Below are 21,961 nucleotides of genomic sequence, written 5' to 3' on the forward strand. Positions count from 1 at the left end.
AGTATTTTTACTATTTTAGTGAGGGTGGTAGGAAATAAAGCAAATTATTCAAAAAGCTTAGTTATTCCCTCCTGTCCCTGTTTTTCTTCTCTGTGGGGTTTTATTGCTGACTGTGAAAATCCCCCTGCCTTTTTTTTTGTTTGTTTGTTTTCTGTGTGGAGAATAGGATTCTGGTTAATGCTCAGGCTTGCTGTATCTTGCACTTAGTGCAGGTTGGCTCAATGCTTGCATAGAACTTCTTGTGTAGGCTTTATATAATGCGTAATTATTTTGATATGGACATTTAGGTTACTTCTCCAAGACTTCTGTGGGAATTTATAGACCTTTATCATCTTCAGAGGGTTTTTTTTCCTGGATTATTTATGCAGTGTGCTTTTGAAAAGCAGTATGGGATAAGCTAGACCTCAGAGACTTTGTGTGAGCTGCTCTGCCACAAGAAGGTAAATGTCACAATTGAATAACGCAATGAGTGTGTAGCCATAATAGTGATGTTTTAAAATGTCCTATTGCAGAAAAAAATCATTTTGTATAGCTCCATGAAGATTTAATGAGATTAATTGTTGGATGATGAAAATGTAGAAGTAGCAGTTCTATGTATGGACATAGAGTTCATAGAACACCTAGTGTGTTTTATGTGAATTATGTCATAAGCCTAATGTAAACTAGTATTCAAGTGAGTTGTAAGGGGAGAGATTTGATCCCAGCATGAATTAAGAACACAAAGTGGGCAGGAATTGTCAGTAAATTGTATTTACATAATTATTGTGAAGTTCTTAAGAACACAAGCATTTATGTTGTGTGGAGAGAGAAATCATGAGTTCATTTTCTGTGAAGAAGTTAAATGTCAGATTGAGAGTTTAGTATGGTGGTCTTAATGAGCTGATTTATAACGTTTTTCATCAAGGGAAGTAATATGAAGGCAAATGAGTAATACTGAAAATCTCTAGAGTACTGTGGGGTGGAAGATAGAAAATGAAAGAAATTAAAGGTTCTTCATTCCATGTTTCTTAACCAGAAGTACTGCTATGCCACCAACAGAACTGATTCTTTCAAGACTGAAGAGGCTAGTTCTGTGCAATGCTGCTATAGAGTATGTTGAAGTACCAATCAGTTCCTAACACATACGTAGTAATGCTGGAAATACGCTACACAATATTGTAGACAATATACAACTTGTATAGCTTGTATATAAGCACAGATGCTTTGTATATTACATTAAAAACCCCCACGTTTTTATGAGGAAACCTAAACTAAACTAGATTGCTTTTATGCCAGCACGGTTTCTGTGCACGACTGTGCTCTGTGCAACAATAATTCCTGCAGTTACACTGTGTAAGAGCTGCATTTAAGAATTTCCCAGGGAACTCTGTTCTTCAGAACTGAAAGATTAAATAAAAAATACTTTTATATCTGCTTCATCCATTTTCATACTTTTGTTTTATTTAGTACTGGCTTATTTTATAGATAGTTACAATTTAGTCTTGTATTTGAGGCTAACTTAATATTTGCATGTACTAATCAGCTACATTTAATAGGAGGTTTCTGTGTGTTGGGGGAGCAGAAGAGATGTATAAAAACACAGATGGTATAGGTTGGTGTGGAAGAGTTGGTATAGATTCTGAGATAAGGTATTTAGTGTTCTCCAGTTATGACTGCAGTTTAACCCTTCAGCTACCTAGTCAACAAGAAAACTTCCCATTGCCAACAAATTACATCTTCCTCTTCAGAGATTAGGTAGAACCACCATGGTGCTGGGGAAGGTGTCTTTGGGTAGAGCATCTGAAAGGACCTAATGAATGCAGAAATGTTTAAAAGAGGTTTGTATTGGAATAACACTGAGCTACTAAAAATGACTTGGTAAATCATTATTGGGTAGTGAGGTTCCGACTTGTTTTTGAGGAAAAGAAGAAAGTGGAAAGGAATAGTTTTAGATTTATTTTTAATAGAGTTACTGTGCAGCGATGAATGAATGGGAAGTGTCAGACATTTATACATAACAGAGAATAAATGAAGTGCACATGCTTGTATGGAGAAGGATGAATGCATGTGCAATGTGCAAGCAATGTGGTCCAGACATCTCACCTCACTGTTGTTTTGAGACTTGACTAGTGAAGGGTAGATAAAACTAAAATGTTATTGCCAGTTGTTTATCATAGTTGTTCGAAGATCCTTCTCCTTCTCTGCTGGAGATAGGTTCTGTGAGGGTTAAATTCCTGTTTAAGAAAAAAAAGAAAAAGAAATAATACCTTTATGTCAGTTTTATAAAAACTTGAAGAAACTTGTTGAGGTAAGCTTAAATCCTGTATGAATATTGTATTTGTGTTCATGGTGTTTTCATATGCTTTTGGTGAAGCATGTACAAAGTGGAATGCAGAAAACCGCATTTAGGTTAGATCCTTTCAGGAGAAGTGAAGTGTGGCCATATGTAATAGCTCTTGAGAAGGTTTCTGTTCCATAAACTCAAATAGTTAAAAGAAATTCTAATGGTTCTGCTGCGCTGAAGGCAAGGTGGTAGGGAGCACATGGGTCATAGCACGGAGGAACAGGTTGGCTGTAAGGACGTGCTTACACTAGAAAGAAGGTTGACAGCAGAAATGTGAGGACAAGATTAAACTGTCTGACTTGCTGGCTGTTGTGAAATGGCAGTAGCAAGCACCTTGATGGAGACTAAAATTGCATTATTTCACTGCTACCTTTTGAAATTGACAACGAGAACTTGTCTGTAGCAGGAGAAGGACTTTTCCAGCGCTGCAAAACCCCAGTCGTTCTTACAAAGCTGTTTTTTTTAGTCTGATCACTGGTAATCCTTTGTTTTGTTCTCCTGTAAGACACAGCTGGATGTAAAGGCTTCATGGTTTGTCTAACCTGAGCTTTCATTATACTAGATGAGTTTTCTAGAGACTGAATGCTAAAACCAGTCTGTGCTTTGGTTGTGGTGTAGTTAGCGTGTTCTCCGCTCTGAGGGTTGTGGAAGACTCTTAAGAATCAGCGTATCTGAAGTCATACATTCTGACAAGGAGTGTTGACTGTAATCTATTTGTTATGCTAAATGGTTGGTTGTGACCATTTTGTTTCTCTGTATGATAGTGCATTGCTCGTGTAGTTTTATCTCTTGACTGAAATGTTTATCCGGGTACTCCTGTTTATAACAGCTGCTCTCGTGGAACACCTCACTACACAGGAGAAAGAAGAGACCAAGTAGATTTGCTTTATTTTAAACATAGAAAGCTTTTTGCGTTGTTAGTGCATCATATTCTTGTGGTAAAGAATATCTCATTGCAAGTTATCTCTGTCTGAGGAGAAAATGCAGGAAAGTGCGCTGAAAGGCCTTTTGTGTAAATAAACTTCAAACTCTAGTTTATATCCTGAAATCTTGTGTGTCTTTCTCTTTCAGAAGGCAAAAGAGGAACAGAATTCTTAACTTGTGCATAAGGATAGCTCAGGATTAATTTTGCAGTCAAGTGTTTTTAAATAGTAGTGAGCATAAAGTCTTTGATTTGGAGTCTCAAAGAACTTAAGCAAGTAATATAGAAGGATGGGGTCAGGGATATTGCAGGACTTTTTTTTGTAATCTAATTTTTACAAAATGTTTTGGAGTGTTACTTACTGTCGTTTTACTTTTAACTTGGGGAAGTGTGAGCCAGCAGTGTGCCCAGATGGCCAAGCTGGCCATCAGCATCGTGGCTTGTACCAGCAGGACTAGGGGTAGTGATTGTCCCCCTGTACTTGGCACTGGTGAGACCACACCTCAAATTCGGTGTCCAGTTTTGGGCCCCTCACTACGATAAGGACATTGAGGTGCTGGAGCGTGTCCAGAGAAGGGCAATGAAGCTGATGAAGGTCTGAAGCACGAGTGTGATGAGGAGCGGCTGAGAGACCTGGGGGTATTTAGCCTGGAGAAAAGGAGGTTCAAGGGAGACCTCATTCTCTACAACTACTTGAAAGGAGGTCGTAGCGAGGTGGGTGTTAGTCTATTTTCCCAAGTAACAAGTGATAGGACAACAGGAAATGGCCTCAAGTTGCACCACAGGAGGTTTAGATTAGATATTCGGAAAGTCTTCAGCAAAAGGATCATCAGGCATTGGACAGGCTGCTCAGGGAAGTGGTTGAGTCACCATCCCTGGAGGTATTTAAGAGATGTGTAGATGTGGCACTTAGGAACATGGTTTGGTGGTGGACTTGACAGTGGTAGGTTAATGGTTGGACTTGATGATCTTAACGTTTTTCCCAACCTACACAATTCTGTGATTCTAATTATTTGAAGCAGTCAGGATTTCATCCTGGTGTTGTCTGAATAATTTTTCTGTGTGTGTTTTCTGTTCATCTTTTATGTGGCCTTTGTATATGAATCTATTTTAACCAGATCTCGACTTTTATTTCCTACAAGTAAATAAAACTACTGGCATAGATGAAAAAGACACATCAAACAAAATCTTGGTCTTTGTTCCTGTATCCGTAATAGCTAGAAAACTGGTTTCTTCCCCCTGCCTCAACGTATGGTTGTGTAGCTAAAGTAATGAGAAGAGTTGTGCTTCGATGTCTGCCGAATGAGATCGTCATTAAAGTGATGTAGATGAAGCTGAGTTGTGCTGACTTGGTGGTTCATTCCTTGGGGTGTCTTATTTAATTTTTAAAAACTCTTTTAATTCTTTTATTACATACATTATTGGAATTTTTAAAGGCTTTGTTCTGTAAGCAGACAGAACAGGACATGTCAATATTTGTCTGTGACTGCAACCTGCAAATACATGACTAGTTAGTTCTGGTGAGACTTTTTTTTTTTAATATGAGCTCAGAATTTGTAATGAAATTCATAGGCTGAGTTAAAAAGCTTTGTGATTTGAGTGAAAACATTGTATGAACAAACAATGCATGAAAATAACTAAGCAAATAGCAATTAAAACATGGACAATAACTTCCAGTCATGAGGTATTGTCGGTGCTGGTTTCAGATGTGCAGAGGGAAAAGCTCTCAATTGTTCTTAAGTCGGCTGGTAACTGAATCCACGTTTGTAGACCTTGACTACAAAAGGCTTTTTGTTCACGATGTGTATTCATCTACAACATGCCCATTACTGAGCATAAATAGAACACAGTGTAGGAGCAGGCCAGTATAACATGTTGCTCAGTTTGTGACTTACCAGAAATCCATAATTCATATTAAAATATTAAGAATTAGAGATAGAAGCTACTCATCGGGGGCTTTTAGATTACTTCATGAATGAGCACAATGTAATTATTTTAAGGAAGCACACACTTCTGTATTTGATGTGGCAACAAGACATGCAACCTGGGCAAAACTCTTTTTGGATGTTACTTACAATCACTTCATTAATTTAGCGAGGCAATACTGACTAGGGCAAAGCCACTGGGTGCTTGCCTAAAGAAGCAACAGGACTTTATACTCCTGCTGTTCACAGATAAAGCATACTAAAGAAAATTATTGTAATGCTTTCCTCAAAATTTGTTCAAATTCAAAATTTATTTAGTTCAATCAGGGTTTGACCATATGTGATTTGCATGTCAAGCAAGCGTGACTGACTTTCTCTGCTGGGCTGTTTAGCAATGTGCATCTTCTTACTCTTGGTGTGATACTTGTGCCTCCCACACACTTTACAAGAATCAGTGTGCTTTTTTAGGATGTTACCCAAATCACAAAGAATGAGCAGGAACAGAGGTGAAACTGCAGAAGATTTGACATGCACAAATTTACTGATATTTTTCTGTTCATTGCATAGTGGGAACAAAAGCCTGGTTAAACAGGGACTGACTTGAAAGAACAGGAAGAAATAACATTTGATAAAGCGCACACTTGCTGCCCTACCACGTAACGTTTTAAATTGTGTTAACTGCTCGAGTTACGTTCTTGTTTAAAATGGATGTGTCCAGAGACAAAAGTGTGATGGTTCCCAGACTATGAACTGCATTAGGGTGGTGGGTGTGACTTGATAAAGCAGCACGTCATTTTAAGTTGCTGGCTTGAGAATTTTTTGTGGAGTGTGGAACAGAGACTTTGTGGGTTTTCTTCTCCATTTGAGAAGTGTGTAAGCTAGGGGAAAGGTATGCATATGGGGAAAGGACTGGAAAAAGATAAACAGCAGATTTAAAGTTCTTCATCAGTGTGGGGTTCTTATGTTTGTCACTGTTTTAAAATTCCCTTATTCTGAGACTGTGTTCCTTTTCCTGCCCTTTTTCAGGTAGTGGTGCTACAGCAGTTGTCCAGGCAGCGCTATGCAAACCCAGGCAAGAACGTGTAGCAATAAAGAGGATCAACTTAGAAAAATGCCAAACCAGCATGGATGAATTACTTGTAAGTAAACCAGAGGAAAACATATTACATGGAGACCATCTTCTGTTTTGATTTTCTTTTTTGCTTGGTCCAGGAGTGAGGGTAGAGTTTTATGCAGGATAATAGTGAGAAAAGGATTTTAAAATAATCTGAAAGAAGTATGCCCTTCCTCTAAAAATCTGTTTTACTAATGTGTATTTTCTAATGCCACGAAACCAAGAAGTGCAAATATCAATCTTGGGATAACCAGGAGAACTGTGGGAAGAACCTTACCCTTTGCTTTCTGGAGATTCGATTTTCAAGAGATTACTGTCTGGTTGTTTGTCTATTCTTAATACTGGAAAAAATACATTTTCCTTTGGTTAAACACTGGTTAAAAGTATAAAGGTAAAGTTTAGTAGGTCTCCTGAAAGCGTCTAAAGCACCAAAACATGGCAAAAACTACTTGTGGGACTGTTTTGTAATTATAACTTTTGAGGGGAAAGGTACGAATAGCTGCATTGCCATCTACACAAGGAAACTGTTGTTAAAGCTAATAACATGGATTTATCCGATAGGCCATAACAAGCCTTTTGAGGAATGCTGTTTGTTTGGGTCATTGATCAGAGGAGGAAGGGACCTGTAAGAGGCCCTTTGTACAAGGGACTACAAGTTTTTCATCTGCACTGGTTATGACATTCCAGACAAAGTCCCAAAGAACTGTTAAAATGGAAACCTGTTGCTTTCTAATGCTTCTAGTCAGATGCTTGTAAGAATAATGCATATTTATATATAGGCAGCATAGTAAGAGTTGAAGGACACAAAACCATTCTAAAAATGAGAACACTTTCTTCTGTTCCACAGGTTATACTACTGCCTAGAGACTGTGGGCTTTTTCTAATGCAGAAATTCCTGCCTCTGAAGGAAATGATCTCCTCAGCAGGGAATTGCCAGTGCAAAAGATATCTTGAATTTGATACAGAGGGTATGGTCCATCCAGTTTCTTCAGAAAAAAAATGGCTTTTTTTTTTTTACAGTGGAGGACCCAAAATGTTCTCCCCCTGGTGATTGATGGCATTCACCTTCAGTTTATGTAACAGCTTGTATGGGACATTGTTATGTTTTTTTAAAAGAGAATTATGGTAGTGGAAACTACCTCTAAGATAGTGAGACTTCTGTCATCTAAAAACTCAAAAGATAAATTCTGAACTGTGTTAAGAAAGAGAACAGCCCAAGGTGAGATGCTGTGCATGATGTGTTAACATCTACAGTCCATAAAGAACTTTTCTATAAAACCAGAAATACTAATCATTGTAATATAAAATGGTCAAAAATTGATCTTCTTTTATTAGAATTTGAACTAATAATGGGAATTAAGGATTAAAAAGTTTAAACAACTAAAATCAGACAAAACTGCCAAAAATCTGCAAGAGGTTTTCAGGTGGTCTAGAGAAATGACTGCAGTTAGTTACCAGCTTGTACAAAGTTAACTCAGCAAGTGCTTGAGTTGCTGACATCCCTCCTCTGTCTGCCAAATGTGGCAATAGGTCTTGAATTTTTGGTCCCATATTGCTTTCTTTTGGTACGAAGACAACTGTCCATACCATCTTTTTTATTTTTTAAACATAAGTCAATTTCTGCTTTTCTGTGTTCAGGTTTTGTGTTTCTTTTCTTTGTTGATCTGTTTTGATCTGAACATAAATTCTGGCTTTCCAAATTCCTTGTTAGAGGAGAAAAGAAAAAGGGCCATGTGTAATTCCTTTTATATGTGCATACACATGTGAATGCATACACAGATATAATAATTTTTTTTTTCTGTGAGGGGAAGTATACTTACTATACTCAGTTCTAGTAGAGAAATTTTAAAATTTTGTTTTAAAAATAGAGATATTATTCTGGAAAAAAGCATCAATGATCTTCAAAACTCCTTACAATGGTACTAACATTTTTATTTCAGCTGATAATATTAGCATGCTTTTACGTTTTGGGTTTTTTAAGACTGTTTTTTGAGTCTGCTCAGTTTTCAATCACTTATTTTTCTGATCAAGCAGTTTCCATTGGTACAGGGATGTTCTAGAACTCTGCCTGCCCTCCGAACATGCTGTTTTGTAAAATCCTGCTGCCGAGTGTTTACGGATGGTGTACAAAGGCACACTTCACAGATTCTCAGCTGTGTGGCCTTCAAGTGGAAAATGCAGCAAGCCTGGTGCCCACGTAAGCAGGCTTAGGATTTGGGCCAGTGTCAGTTAAAACAGAAAGGCAGTGTGGGAGGGAGTTTAAATAATCTAAGGTTACACAAACTGCAAACTCCTGAAATTCAATACTCTGTTTCCTGCAGTGTCCTGTGTTCTCACTACTGTAAACTAAGTGTAACTCAACCCCATGAGCCAAGGAAAAAGTTCCTGTCCTTACTGTTGTCCTGACTGAGAATCTTCCCCATCCGCTTACCTCCAGTTTTTAAAAACAAAAAACCCCTCAACACTACAAACCTAAGAATATTCTATAGAATGGCTTACTTGGTGGAACAGATGTTCTAAACTGTTTGCATCTCTTTGGATAGCCCTTTGAGACACGCTTTCTGGAGGAGCCCCTCGTGTGTTAGGCGAGACCTCTGAAACAGGCGTACACACCTCGTGTGCCTGTGGAGGAGGCTCCGGGAAAGGGAAAGCACCCACAGAGCTGCAGCACCTGCCTGGTCTCTGGGAGCTGGACCCGGCCCTGGGCGAGCTGCAGCTGAGCTCCGAAAGGAGCTGTCTTGCAGTTGCTTATTAACTGCGTCACCCACCTGCCCTTAGGCCAACATACATTTTTGTGCAGCTGCTCGGTGAAATTGAATCAGGAATAAACCTGCCGAAAAGGAGTTAGCTTTTAACCTGGATGTATTTCCTGATGCCGTGCACAAACACTGGTGCTAGCACAAGGGAGGGAGAAGCAGGCGGATGAGGGTGAGGCTTTAAATTTTGAGTGCCTGTTACAGCTTTGCTGCTGTGGAATATCTAAAGTGTTGTGAATGTGAAGAAGTCTCTGGGGCATTCTAGATGTCCTGCTGCAAGCTTTTCAAGAGAACGCTTTTCACTCTCGCCCATGCGTATCACGGGCCTCAGCCAAATAATGGAAGTTTGTGGAGGCTTACCATTCTGTGTGTGGTAAAGGCTCCCTGGAACTGCAAGTCTGAAATTAATACTGTATTGACTAAAATTTAATCCCTTATCTTTCATGGGGTACTTTCCATTTGTTTATTTTTGCTTTGCAAAGACTCTCTTTGGAAAAAGTCACCAAAGCTGAGATACAAGGTGACTGTGGTCATCACAGTTACTGTGATAGCTCAGTTCTTGCCGGCAGACAAAATATTCACAGCACTTTTCAGTTAAAGATAGTGAAGGTTAACACGGTCACTTATACATTTCTGCACTATTAATGTGTGAGTAAAATAGATGAGGTGTGTTTTTGCCCGGTAGTGGCAGGTAGACTTCTATCATTATATTGCCGGCATAGGAAAATAATGAAACAATATAGGACATTAAATAGTAATAAAGAGGGAGGGAGTTAATGGTTAAGATTTGGTATGGATAGCTGAATTAAGAACCTGAGGCAGTAGTTTGACTTGTGTTTAAGCTGACACGTCTTCAGCTTGGAAGTGTGCCCCACATGTATTCCTTCTGTTTTCCACCTATTGTCTCCCAAGGGTGAAAAAAAAAAGCAGCTATTTTGCAAATTGCTCAGTTTTTCATGCTCATTAAGAGACTATCCAGGTATTCATTCTCTTGTGGTTCAGGGCTCGGAAGTTCTTTAAGGAGGAGGACTTTTGACAGCAAGGACTAGCTGAAATGTTTGTCAAGGTACAGCCTGTCTTGAGAGTCACCAACAGGCATCATGAGATTAAATCACAGTCTTTGATACATACAGTTAACTTTCTATTAGAAAGCAGCTGTCATCTGTAGTGCATTGCAAATAACAACAAAACCCCCTTCTTTTAAACACTTGCTCAGTTGAAGTTGAAAGTTGAAAATGGCATCTATGTTAGCAGGGACTGCCATAGTTCCTGCCTTGTGCTTGTGACACACGTCCACCTGAAAGCAGTTGCTTTTCAGGGCGGGGAGAGGAGGCGAAATAGGGGTTTAGCTGGATCGGCTTGCTGGTGGGCTCCCTCTCCAGGAGCATGTCCTTTGGCACTAGGGATGGATCATGGCTGTGTGGCTGGAGGTGGAGAGAGGGAAGTAGGGTTGTGAGAGCTTAAGTTAGTGTGAGGCCAGACCCTCTGGTACAGAGGAGGCCTAGGGGCTCCTACATAAAAGACTGACCTCCTAATGAGGGCTGCTGTAAAGCTGTTACAGAAGTATTACATGGAAGAGTGGATTAAAAAAAGGACTCTGCTTGAAATAAGAGATACAAGGCAGTCGTTCTTAGTATGTACAGCTGTGGCGTGTCATAGATGGCGTTACTTGATAGTGCCACGTTGGACATGTGTTGGTGACTGTGTACTCCTCTAGTCAATTGTTTTCTCTGACTTTTGGTCTGTAACACTGCTTTTTCCTCTTGCACTTCTGTTTGACTGTGTGGCTCTGGTGTCCACCTGTCCATCCCACAGTAGCTGAGCTAGTGGTACTGTGTCCTTTGTCCAACAGCTTCCTCCCTCCTTTCTCACCTGCTCCCATTCTACTCTTTTCATATTCCTTTTGAACAGGAAAGGCAGTAGGTTTTAATTTTTTTTTTTCTCGTGTTTTGTTGTCCAGCCTGTGCCCATACCTTCAGCTCCTGGGTACTACGCATTCTTCATTGCTCACTCTGAATTTGGGACTTTAATAGTGATGTTTTTGATGTTCTCAGAAGAAAATTGGTGTAGTTATGCCTGTATCTGTAACCTTCCTCATGTTCTTTGCAATAATGTTTTGCATGCAGATCTATAGGTAAATTGAAATGTTTTGGTGCCTTGATGCACAGTCAGTGTATACTTCAGTTCTGTTATAGTGTTTCACTTTGGAAATTAAACCGTGTCTCTATACAAGCAGAACTGATAGCTGGCTATGTTATGTTGGACTTTATATTTCTTACAGAAAGAAATTCAAGCAATGAGTCAATGCAATCACCCCAATGTGGTGACCTATTACACATCTTTTGTGGTGAAGGATGAGCTTTGGCTGGTTATGAAGCTGTTAAGTGGGGGTAAGTCACGGTTTTTACTTGTTTAGCTGCAAGGAAATGGCTTTTTCTAACCCACCTCTGAGCTAAATGACCTAAATCAAGTAAGGAGGTAGGAGAGAAACTGTGTAGGATGAAACTTGAGACACAGCTATGTTATAGCAAGAATGTACAAGCTTTAAAAAGTTTGTATATGTATATTGATAGTACAGGCTAAGAATTACTGAGACAAATTCTGTTGATCTAACTACTGTCAATTTTTATTCTGAATCAATATATTAAAATTCACTGTTAAGGCTCTGTAGAGAAAACTGATGAGAATTAAGTCACTTCTGTCAGCGTGGCCCTTTTTGAGTTTCTGTAGAATCCACTCTTATCTTTGTGAAAATTAGATGTTTCTGATTCCTTAATGAGTGTTTCTCATTCGTTATTCAATGAAGTTTCTTCCTAGGACGGACAATATACATGTTGGATCCTTTTTATTGCTTAGACTAACCAAGCACTCATTACAGTTTTTATGCAGATGGCTAATGGTACAAAAATCTTACTGGGTTCTGGGAGAGGAAAAAAGAGCTGAACTAAATGTGCTTGCGGCTTAGAAAAGCGAGGTTCCCAAATAAGATGTGGTGATCCTGATTGCTACATGATGTTCTTCAAGATTAGTCTTGATGGCAGCAGACTATTGCACCGTCATGCTAGAAAGCAAGGATAGGAAGTGCTCTTAAAATAACACTTGGTAGGTCACATTTAGTTGAATTGTTCAGTTCAATCAAAAGCAAGCATAGACCCTGAGAAAAATCAGTGATTCTTGACAGGAATTTACTGTGAGCTGTTGAAAAATGCTTGAATAAAAATAAAATGTTGCTATTAGATTCCTCGAAATTTGTAATAAGTGAAGTTCAATGTCAGACCAGATGTCACTAGGGACGTTGTCATCATCTGTTTGCAGAGATTATCTCCTTCCAGTCTTGCAGCTGCATATTTGATCTGTGTCGCAAACTCGTGAACCGTAATCTAAACCGGATGATAAACCAAAACCTTTGCTGTGCATATCTGTTTAAATGTGGGATATTCCTGAATTCTTAATGATGGTAGCATAGCAAGCTGTTAACAGGTCTTTCTAATGGATCATTGAGTGTTACACTATTCTTGACAAAAAACAGTGCTTTGTTTCTCATTTGAATGAGGTAACAGTGCACCTTATTCTGAGAGCTAGTTAAATGAAGTCTTTACACGTACATGCAAAGATATAAATTCTAGTAGCATAGAGAGAATTAAGAAAATATACGTTCCCAAGAATCTGATATGATAATGCTGTATATATGCTTTTTTCTTTCCTGGATCTCCAACATAGGTTCAATGCTTGATATAATAAAGTATATTGTCAACAGAGGAGAACACAAAAATGGTGTCCTTGAAGAACCCATAATAGCAACAATTCTTAAAGAAGTATTGGAGGGCTTAGACTATCTACACAGGAATGGGCAAATTCACAGGTAGGGGCGTATACACAGTGAAAAGCATATTCAAAGCTGTGTGTATAGTTTGTGGTCAGCTGCAGTTGCTTGGCTAAGCAAATAGTATTGCTTCTTTCACATACTGTAAATGCCATCAGTGATTTCCAAATGATAACGCTTGGGCAGATGCTGTAATCTTGACTGGAGTTTGTCACTAATACTTAGGTACTTGTTTTTTATCCTGTCTGTCTATCTTATAGTTAGGATGGGTCTGTGCTGCACCAGGTATGCCAGAACTGTGGCCTATACTCCTGTGCCTGCTGGTACTCCAGATGTCTAATCTGAATCTAGGTTATGTGATATGATCTGTAACTTGGTTATTGTGCTGCACCGTAAACCTGTAATCTTGGGTGCTTAGGCACTGCTGTATAAATGTGAAATTTATTTTTCCTAGTAAACAGTAGTGTCTGTTTCAATTCTACAGACCCCTCTTTATGACCACATGTGAAGCGGGGATTGGTACTATGGAACTGCCTCTTAGTGTGTATGAGTCTAGTGATTATTCTCTGCTATATATTCTCTCCACTGACTTCCTCAGTGTAAATGTGGAGATACCCCCGGGAGGTCTATACCTATCTGCTGTAGCAATCTACAGGTTGCTTCCACTCTTTGGATATTATAAGTGCTGTACTCTGACCTCCAAAATTAATTTTGCTGAGGTGAATTTGGCTTTTAAGGAAGGTGCCTACAACAGGCTCTCTGTCTGTTTCAAGCCTTTTGTAAGGGAATCTCTTCAACAAAAACCAGATTCACTGCAGACAGAACTCTGAGAATGGAGGTAATGCAGATGTAACAGAGTAATTGTTGTTTATGTGTACTTCTTATGTCTCATCTTATAAATTAACTGCCTCTGATGGAAATCAAGAACTATTTTCTCCTTTCGCAGAAAGAAAATTGAGATAAATGGAGAAATAAAACCCAATTATTTTGACTTCTGGTCTGGAATGCCAAAGATCTGCCTCAAACCTTAATTCATAGTCTTCTGTTAAGCTGATATTGTTGCGGAAGGAACATTCATTCGCTTTTAAGGATAACAGGACCCTTTGAGATCGCATTTGGGAATTCCCCTTGTTTATTCATAAGGACCTTAAAAAGATAAAAGGAGAGAGGTCTATTTGTTACATCTGAGATGTCTCCCTTTTTTATAATATCTAATTTTGAAGCTGTGCAGTACCACAGAAGTCCTGTTCAAGATGATACAGTATGCATTTCTTTTCCCATGTTTATTGTAGATGAAAGTGGTGGTAGTTCAGGGAACTCTGTATCAGGTGCTATTTGCTAGTTGCAGATGTTTCTAAAATTGTTCAAGGATTTTGTTCTGTCATTTCAATGTGTTCTTGCTTATGTATAAGGAAACAGGTTACATTACCTTTCAGTAACAATGCGTTAATTATTTTCAGTAAATCTTGGAAAGACTGATTTGCTCAAATTCTTGATGTTTATGATATATTCTGTATGAAAGATGTATCCTGTGCATTAAGAATGGGATGCACATTTCTATTAAATACAAGGGGAAAAAAAAAGCACCAGAGAGGTTTCTTCTTAGCATTGTGCATGAATAGTGTGTTAAATGGATATAGCTGACTGTTAAGCACATGCTGAATTTTTGACAGATTCAGTACCAAGTAACTTTTCATCATGGTACCCTATAGCAAAATATGCTTGCTATTCCTGAGCTTTAATAGGTTCATTGTGTAGAAATCTACAGTACCTTTACCTTTCTTGAAGATGGGTCTCTTCAGAGAAGAGACCAAAGAAGAGAATTTTTTTTCAACTTTTCTTTTTCATTTGTGGTACAGTTTGATGTGAGAAGGTATTAATTCTTGTTTTAAAGCTCTGAAAGCTGTCAGTTCATGAGATTATATTTATAGAAGGCAGTAAACCAGAGTTTGGACCTAAATATTTCTGTTCTCAAAATCCTTCTCTGAATTCCACCCATTTTATGCCAAAGCTGAATTTTCATCTTTTTTATGCAAGTGAGGGAGTTTGTGAGAGTTTGAGTTCTGCACTCTTGTTTTATTGTAAATAGTTAGATTTTATACTTTGGTTCCTGTTTCTGTCTTTTACATCTTAAAATGCTGTCTCGTGAACTTAATTAGTATGCAATATTTATGTGTGTATTTAGTTATATAAAATGTGCACACGTACTTTCATACATGAAAGTAACTAACGTCTGCTGGTACATTCTAGAGATTTGAAGGCTGGCAACATTCTTCTGGGTGAAGATGGCTCTGTACAAATAGCAGGTAATGGCTTTGGTAGATGAGTGGCTAAATAAAAGCAAAAGGTAATTGTGGCTGGATTAGGGGCAACAGATACAAGTTTCTCTGCTGGCTTGTAACTATTCCTTTTAGAGTTCTGTAGCTGCAAGTTAGCCGGTTTAAGATTTAAGGATTCTTGGTTAATACATGATTTAGAAAATATTCAGTATTTTTCGGTGTCCCATCAACTATATAAGGAAACTTTTTAATGGCCTCTTAATGTTTCCTTTTGAATCACCCATGTACCTTCAACAGCTTGCAGATGGTAGCAACTCTTATTTCTGTTCAAGTTTATTTCATTTATTTCTGCAAGTAATTTTAATTGTTCTTGGGGATTCAAAAATCTGTGTGTACTGCACTTCTTGAAGACTTTGGCTATAACTTAACTGGTGGCTGAGATGTCTGAGATAGATCTCACTGAGAGTTATTATTTTGAGGGCATTAATATGCCTGTGTCTGAAGTCATATTGAACCGGATAGCAAACTATTGACTGGCAATTGAACCATTTACTAATTGGAGCAGTTTTAAGTCTTTAAGTCTTGAGTTCAAGACTTTTTATGTAGGTAGTCAATTTTACGGACTTGAATTTTAATAAGATAGTTAATATTTATTTATTCACATGATTATATCCTACAGTTATCTTCTCTTTGTGCAGCACCTTGGGCAACTGATGAGATTGTAGGTCTGTGTTGTTCAAGTATTTTTTACATCTTCTTGTATTATAAAGCAGTAGACTTCCAGACAACCAACTTAATTAAAAAAAAAAAGGTAACTAAAAAGTTGAAAGATAAAATCTTGTGACCTATCTGAAAGAAAACTGTTGACTTCAGATTACTACTTTCACAAATCTGCTTTCCCAGTAATCAGAAAACATTCAAACACCTGCTTCATTTATCCCTTTCTAGTTCAACTCTTGGGTTTGGTTTCTTGACCTTTTACTTGTTTTTGCTGTAGGCATCTTAATTAACAAGGCTTTAATTGTGCTGCTAGGGCATTCAGGGCATGTGGGATCGAGGGAGTTCAGTGGAAGGATAGGTATGTGGAATGTGTCTTTCTGTGACGCATTATTTCAATACCAGATTACTTCCAATCTTCACATGAAAAGTGCAGCAGTGTCAGACTTGTTTCTTTGTTGGTGTAGGGCTGTTCTGTTTAGGACAGCTGAACATTGCATGTTAACTGAAAGCCAGTTTTGAATGTCAAAAGAGGCTGGAATTAACCCTTTTTACATCTTCTTGCCTTGACAAAGTAAAACCTCTTGTTCATCTTTGAAGAACAGATACCTGATAATTTTGCTTCTTACTGTTTGGTAGAAGAACTTAGGTTCTTCTTACTGCTTGTTCTCCAGCACCCCAGGCTCCTGTACTGAAAAGACATATCCATAGCACACACTCCTATTATGTATGAGGAGGAATATTTGAAGGCACAGTGGTCCATTAGCATTTCTGGGTTCTAAGGGGCTATGACTCACAAATGAAGCTCAACCCAGTGTTTCTCTGACCAAAAAAAAAAAAAGTTTTTTTTTTTTATTTATTAGGCAAGCTGCAGGGAAAATTAAAAGATTTTGCTGAAAGCATGATTCTTATTGTCTACTGTATTTCTGTGTATTTTAGCGATGTCAAAGAGGTCCAGAATTTGAGTCTGTGGTGCTTATTGGTTGTTTAGAGGAAAGTAACGAGTGATAAAACTACATTTTCTATAGTTACTGAATTTTTTTTTAACTTTAAAATCAGGGAATACAAACAATAAGAAAACAAAAATTGAAGTATGTCTATAGTAAACTACTTGATTTCAGTACAACTTGATTGTTGATAGCATAGTCTAAAATGCTCTTCATCTGACTCCATTAAAAATGACAATATTTCTCCACGCATTGGTAATCTGCTTTTCTTCCATTTATCCCTACCTCTCCCATACAGCTGTCACTGACATGGTCACAGGTTGGTTAACAGAACACTAAGGTTTTTTGCTATTTTTGAATTTGGAAAAAAACTACTGATGTGATGTTCTACCATTAAATGTATATTGTTGATCACTCTGCTGAATATCTCTGATTTGCCAAATCTCCTTGAGTATTGAAATTTTATATAGTATCCCCTCATGTTCAAATTGCATTCAAATTTAGTAGCCATGCAGAAGTAGCTCCTTATCTTTGAACAACAGCAAATGCAATCCTTTCAAACCTTCACTTTAAGTGCACGCTTGAAAACCCTAAGTAACAGTTGTACTGGAGTCCTTTGTAACCTTATTCAGGAAGACACATACTAGGAGGTTAAACTTGACGGTGTCCTAGTGCAGATATCCTGAATACAACTGTGCCATCTATTCTACAGCATTTCAAGGACAGCGTGTCGTGAAACAAAGGTAAACTCTCCAACAGAGAGTTTTTACAAGTAGAACTTTATGAAATGACTTAATTTCTGAAGTGTAAAACTTTTGATTTGTTAGTGGTAGTTTAACCCATTTTGACTTTTGCCCTCTTTGCAGATTTTGGTGTTAGTGCATTTTTGGCAACGGGAGGTGATGTTACTCGTAACAAAGTAAGGAAAACGTTTGTTGGTACTCCGTGTTGGATGGCCCCTGAAGTAATGGAGCAGGTATTTCTAATATTAAAAAAAAGAAAAAAAAAATATTTTTGGAACTTGAGACATCACCACTTTGTTTTTTCTTTCTGGTTCTATTCCAGGTGCGAGGTTATGACTTCAAAGCTGATATGTGGAGTTTTGGGATAACAGCCATTGAGTTAGCAACAGGAGCAGCACCTTATCACAAATACCCTCCTATGAAAGTAACAATCACTTTGTATTACTTAATGGTGTTAGCTGTAATGTTAATGCTGCTAGATAGTTAGCACTGCTTCATTTTCAATAGCAACTCAAGATACCCAAATATGTGTGTTCTGTGGAATATTTATGCTCTTTTAGTTTCTACATGGTTTGAATTGATTTTGCTTACAGTCCCTCCTTTTTGGGTTTACCGTAGGTGTTAATGCTGACTCTTCAGAATGACCCTCCCACTTTAGAGACAGGTGTTGAGGACAAGGAGATGATGAAAAAGTATGGCAAATCCTTTAGAAAACTAATTTCATTATGCCTTCAAAAAGATCCTTCCAAAAGGTAGGTCATTGCTGCTGTGTACAGTGGAATTACTGTTTTAAATACACAGACTACTTAAAGTTCCAATGTCTAAACATCATGATTTGAATTTTGTAAATAGCAGCCTTCAGTCATCTTCATCTGGGGAGAAGAAATTGCCTCTTAATTGTCACTTAAGTTTGTTCTAGATTGTTAGCCTAATTTATTTATACTTAAATATACTATTGAATTAAACTGTAATCAAACAAAAGTCCTTGCTCTACATCTTAATTTCTTATGCAAGACAAGATATAAATCTTTATATTGTGCGTAAGTCTAAAAAGACTGTTCGAATTGATCAGACAGAACTGTTGGTAACCAAACAGTCTCTTGGGCTTTAAAATAAACTAAAAAAATTTTTTATGCTGGTATTTCTCATTTTGACATAAGATTTGTATTCCCTTCAACTTGGATTATTTCCAGAAAAATTGCTTATTAAGACAAACTCATTTTTTACTGTAAAGTCAGGGGCTCCAGGCTTGTTTGGAGTTTTCCTCATGTTTATGTAGGGTATGGCATGTCATCAAATCTTTGTGATGTGTTATTTCTTGCTATATTTTGTGAAAGGAATAGCCAAGATGATAGAAACATTAAACATCTGTTCCAAAATCATTGCTGAGGTCCCAAATTCCCGGAATGATTCATTTATTTATCCTTCGTTCATTTTTATGAAGACCGATTTTTGTAGGTTCCTTTTGCTGAAGAGTTTGAGGAAGCACATTCTAATGATCTAAGGATATTTAAATATCATCAGTTTTTTGAAGAGGTTCAGAGGTGGTATTTCTGGGAGAAAAGATGGTTCTGGAAGAGCAATCCTGATTGAGTACTGTGTGGATCTTTTGTGGTGTGCACTTCTTTTCACTGATGTTACCCTAGCTGAAACCCAGGATATTGTTGTACGGAGTCAAATTGAAAAGGTGACAGCAGCAATACTAGAGAACAAGTATAATTAAGAAAAAAAGATTATGTGGCAACATCTTTATTCTTCAAATTCTTAAAATTATTTTTTCACTGAAGGATCGTTTCTGCTCTGTCTTCAGTTTCCCGAACCCCTTACGACTGGTGGTCTTGGTAGCAAGTCCTGAGGCTTTAAGCTTAGCACAGGCAGTTTGGCTGCTTAGAGATAAGAATGAAATGTGTTCTGAAATATGAAGCTTCTTTTAGTTTCTGGTGTCCAGCAGTTTTCAGGGCAAGATTAAACTGGTATGAAAACATGAGAAGTAAATAATTAAAATGGTTTTCCTTCTTAAATACATAATGGAGAGCTACCTGATCTGTAATTATGATGTCAGTGTTGAAACATTAGTGTTTAAACTAATTACGCTAGTTTTATTACTCCTATATTTAAACATGTGCAATATCTTCATTCTCAGGATTGCTTTGACTTGAACAATTAGACCAGCAGATAGGTGGTTAGATCTGCGTGCCAGTTACTCTAACCAAGCAGTGAATGCCCTTATATTGTGGGGTCACCAGTATTTTTTATGTTTCTCCCAAGCCAGGATTTAATCTTGCACAGAGATACCTCTGTAGTCGTCATGTCAGTTTTGGGAGAAGTGCCTGCTGTTTGTGGCGAGTTCTGGGACTGGCCTTGCACTGTTCCTGTCTCAGACCATGGTGTTTTGCTTTTAGGGGTCTGTGCGTGGGTGTTTCTCTTTCTTCCCAGTGCCAAGGATGCTGCATGCAATCCTCAGCTGCAATTTACTGCCATGGCCTGTATGGAAATAGGTCCAGAAAGCATGTCTAGACCAGTTCAGAAGTGTCAGGCATAATTACATGGTAGAGGAATGGAGAACACTAGTTTGGATGAAACTTTACAAAGAACCTAGCTTTTAACTGTGCATATCCTTGTTATGAGATGTGATGATACAGGGCCACCAAAACTTGTCTTCAAGTTAAGAGTTGATTTGAAATAGAAATTTAAAATGTTGACATAAAACCTGATTTTTTAAATTTTAATTTAATTTCCAAATGTTCCCCTTTCTTTTTGCTCGTCCAAGGTTTATGTGTGAATTACCGCTAAGCCTGGTGGTCTCCACAGTACCACAATACCACTAATAAGAACTCCTCTATTGTAGCGTTTGGTGATTTGGAGGGGAAGAAAAATCAAGTGTTCTATGCAACGACTCTCTGTGTTGAAGTTGGATGCTTTTTGTTGATGTCAGGAGTTACTTCATTATTTCTAGCGGGACTGAACTGCTATGTACATACACACTACTCCTCTTTGATATGTACATACATACTGGTCCTCTTCACTTACTCTTCTGATATGACCTCAGAGAAATAAACTGGTTCAGCTTCAGTATCAGAGTCTGACTTTGGCTAATCCAGTATTTTTTAGATCTCTGGAGCTAGGCAAGACAAATCCTTCTGTTGGAATCACGTCAGTAATTTTGAGATCATGATTATCTGTTGAAAACGTCAGAAATAGAAATTTGACAATGATGGGAAGAAAAAGATTTGAACAGAGTAGCAAGTAAAAGTGAAATGGCTAGGGTCTGATCTTAACTACTGCTTTGATTTTTATTTGTTCATTTGGTTGGAAGATGGTCCTGATGACCCTCCTCTTGGTTTATGCATCGCGTTAATAGTGTAAATACAGTTGTTTGTGAATACCTGCTGACATCACTGAAGTAAAAGAATGCTAGTAGCAGGTATTGATGCTACTGTTTGAAAAATGTAATTGTTCTATTACTGTTCTGGAACAAAGTTCAGTTACATTCATAGAGTCACCTGGGGAAGAACATGATACCTGACTTGTTTTTTAATTTTTTATTTGTTGGTTTTAAGGGTAAAATGCATTTGTGTTGAAAGGAAAAGGGGAGAAATTGGCACTTAGAGACTTTTTTTTTCCTCCATAGAGAGGCTCAGTTTTTTCATGTGTTGTTTTGTACGTGTGAATTAATTCAGTGGCTATTATCCTTCATTCCCGATTCATACAGTACTGATTCAAAAGTATTAGAGACGTACCATTTAACTAACGTCTTGTACTGTATTCATTGAGAGGGGTCTTTGTTTTCTGTTCTAATTTATTATTGATCTTTCAGGCCCACAGCAGCAGAACTTTTAAAATGCAAATTTTTCCAGAAAGCCAAGGTAAAACGTTTAACCCTATGAGTAAATTTTTCTCTGTCTTAAAATCTACATGAAATTTCTTTTTGCCTTGTATTGATTTTTAACTTGCCAAATGTTGGTTTTGCAGAATAGAGAATACCTGATTGAAAAGCTTCTCACTAGAACGCCTAATATAGCCCAAAGAGCAAAAAAGGTGAGTGTGGTCACATCTTTTTCTTACCAGTACGCAAGAGAAAGCAGGGACTCTTTGGTTACCTTACATATTAATTGACTGACTGAGCCTTGCTCTTACGCAGTTCTTCAGAAATAGTGACTGTTGAATGAACGGTTTCTGTAGCCTAGCTTTCTCCAGTAAGCCCCAGGGCATTTATTTTTACTTCCTTTCTGGCCTTGCCGAACTGATACATGGTGTTTGTCATCATACATGGTATGATTTTTTCCCCCCACTCCTTTTAGAAAGCTACAGGCAAAGTGATTGTGCAAATAAAAAGTGATCTGTGAGCATACAGGTTCATAAACTGCAAAATTCATATCTTCATTGGTTACCTAGAGAAAGTGTGAACAAAA

The 21,961-nt window shown here is 37.9% G+C and overlaps 1 protein-coding gene across 1 annotated transcript; it reads left to right on the top strand.

Moving 5' to 3' along the window:
• The first annotated feature begins 3,656 nt into the window (after positions 1-3,656).
• LOC104494764 (STE20/SPS1-related proline-alanine-rich protein kinase-like) lies at positions 3,657-21,665 on the top strand. Its single transcript, XM_010137645.1, has 10 exons — positions 3,657-3,735; positions 6,197-6,309; positions 11,322-11,430; positions 12,761-12,902; positions 15,114-15,169; positions 17,673-17,782; positions 17,872-17,973; positions 18,168-18,301; positions 21,367-21,415; positions 21,522-21,665. Exons 1-10 carry the CDS (start codon positions 3,657-3,659, stop codon positions 21,663-21,665), a joined length of 1,038 nt encoding a protein of 345 aa, XP_010135947.1.
• The last annotated feature ends 296 nt before the right edge of the window (positions 21,666-21,961 follow it).

The sequence above is a fragment of the Buceros rhinoceros genome, unplaced genomic scaffold (assembly GCF_000710305.1).
Source record: "Buceros rhinoceros silvestris isolate BGI_N320 unplaced genomic scaffold, ASM71030v1 scaffold17040, whole genome shotgun sequence".
Taxonomy (NCBI): Eukaryota; Metazoa; Chordata; class Aves; order Bucerotiformes; family Bucerotidae; genus Buceros; species Buceros rhinoceros.

Excerpts from the sequence above, each read along its gene's own strand:
- LOC104494764 (XM_010137645.1), top strand. The coding sequence starts at position 3,657 with ATGGCCAAGCTGGCCATCAGCATCGTGGCTTGTACCAGCAGGACTAGG. Across the intron at positions 15,170-17,672 it reads TGGCTCTGTACAAATAGCAG|ATTTTGGTGTTAGTGCATTT; the intron begins GTAATGGCTTTG and ends CCCTCTTTGCAG. Across the intron at positions 17,974-18,167 it reads ACAAATACCCTCCTATGAAA|GTGTTAATGCTGACTCTTCA; the intron begins GTAACAATCACT and ends GGTTTACCGTAG.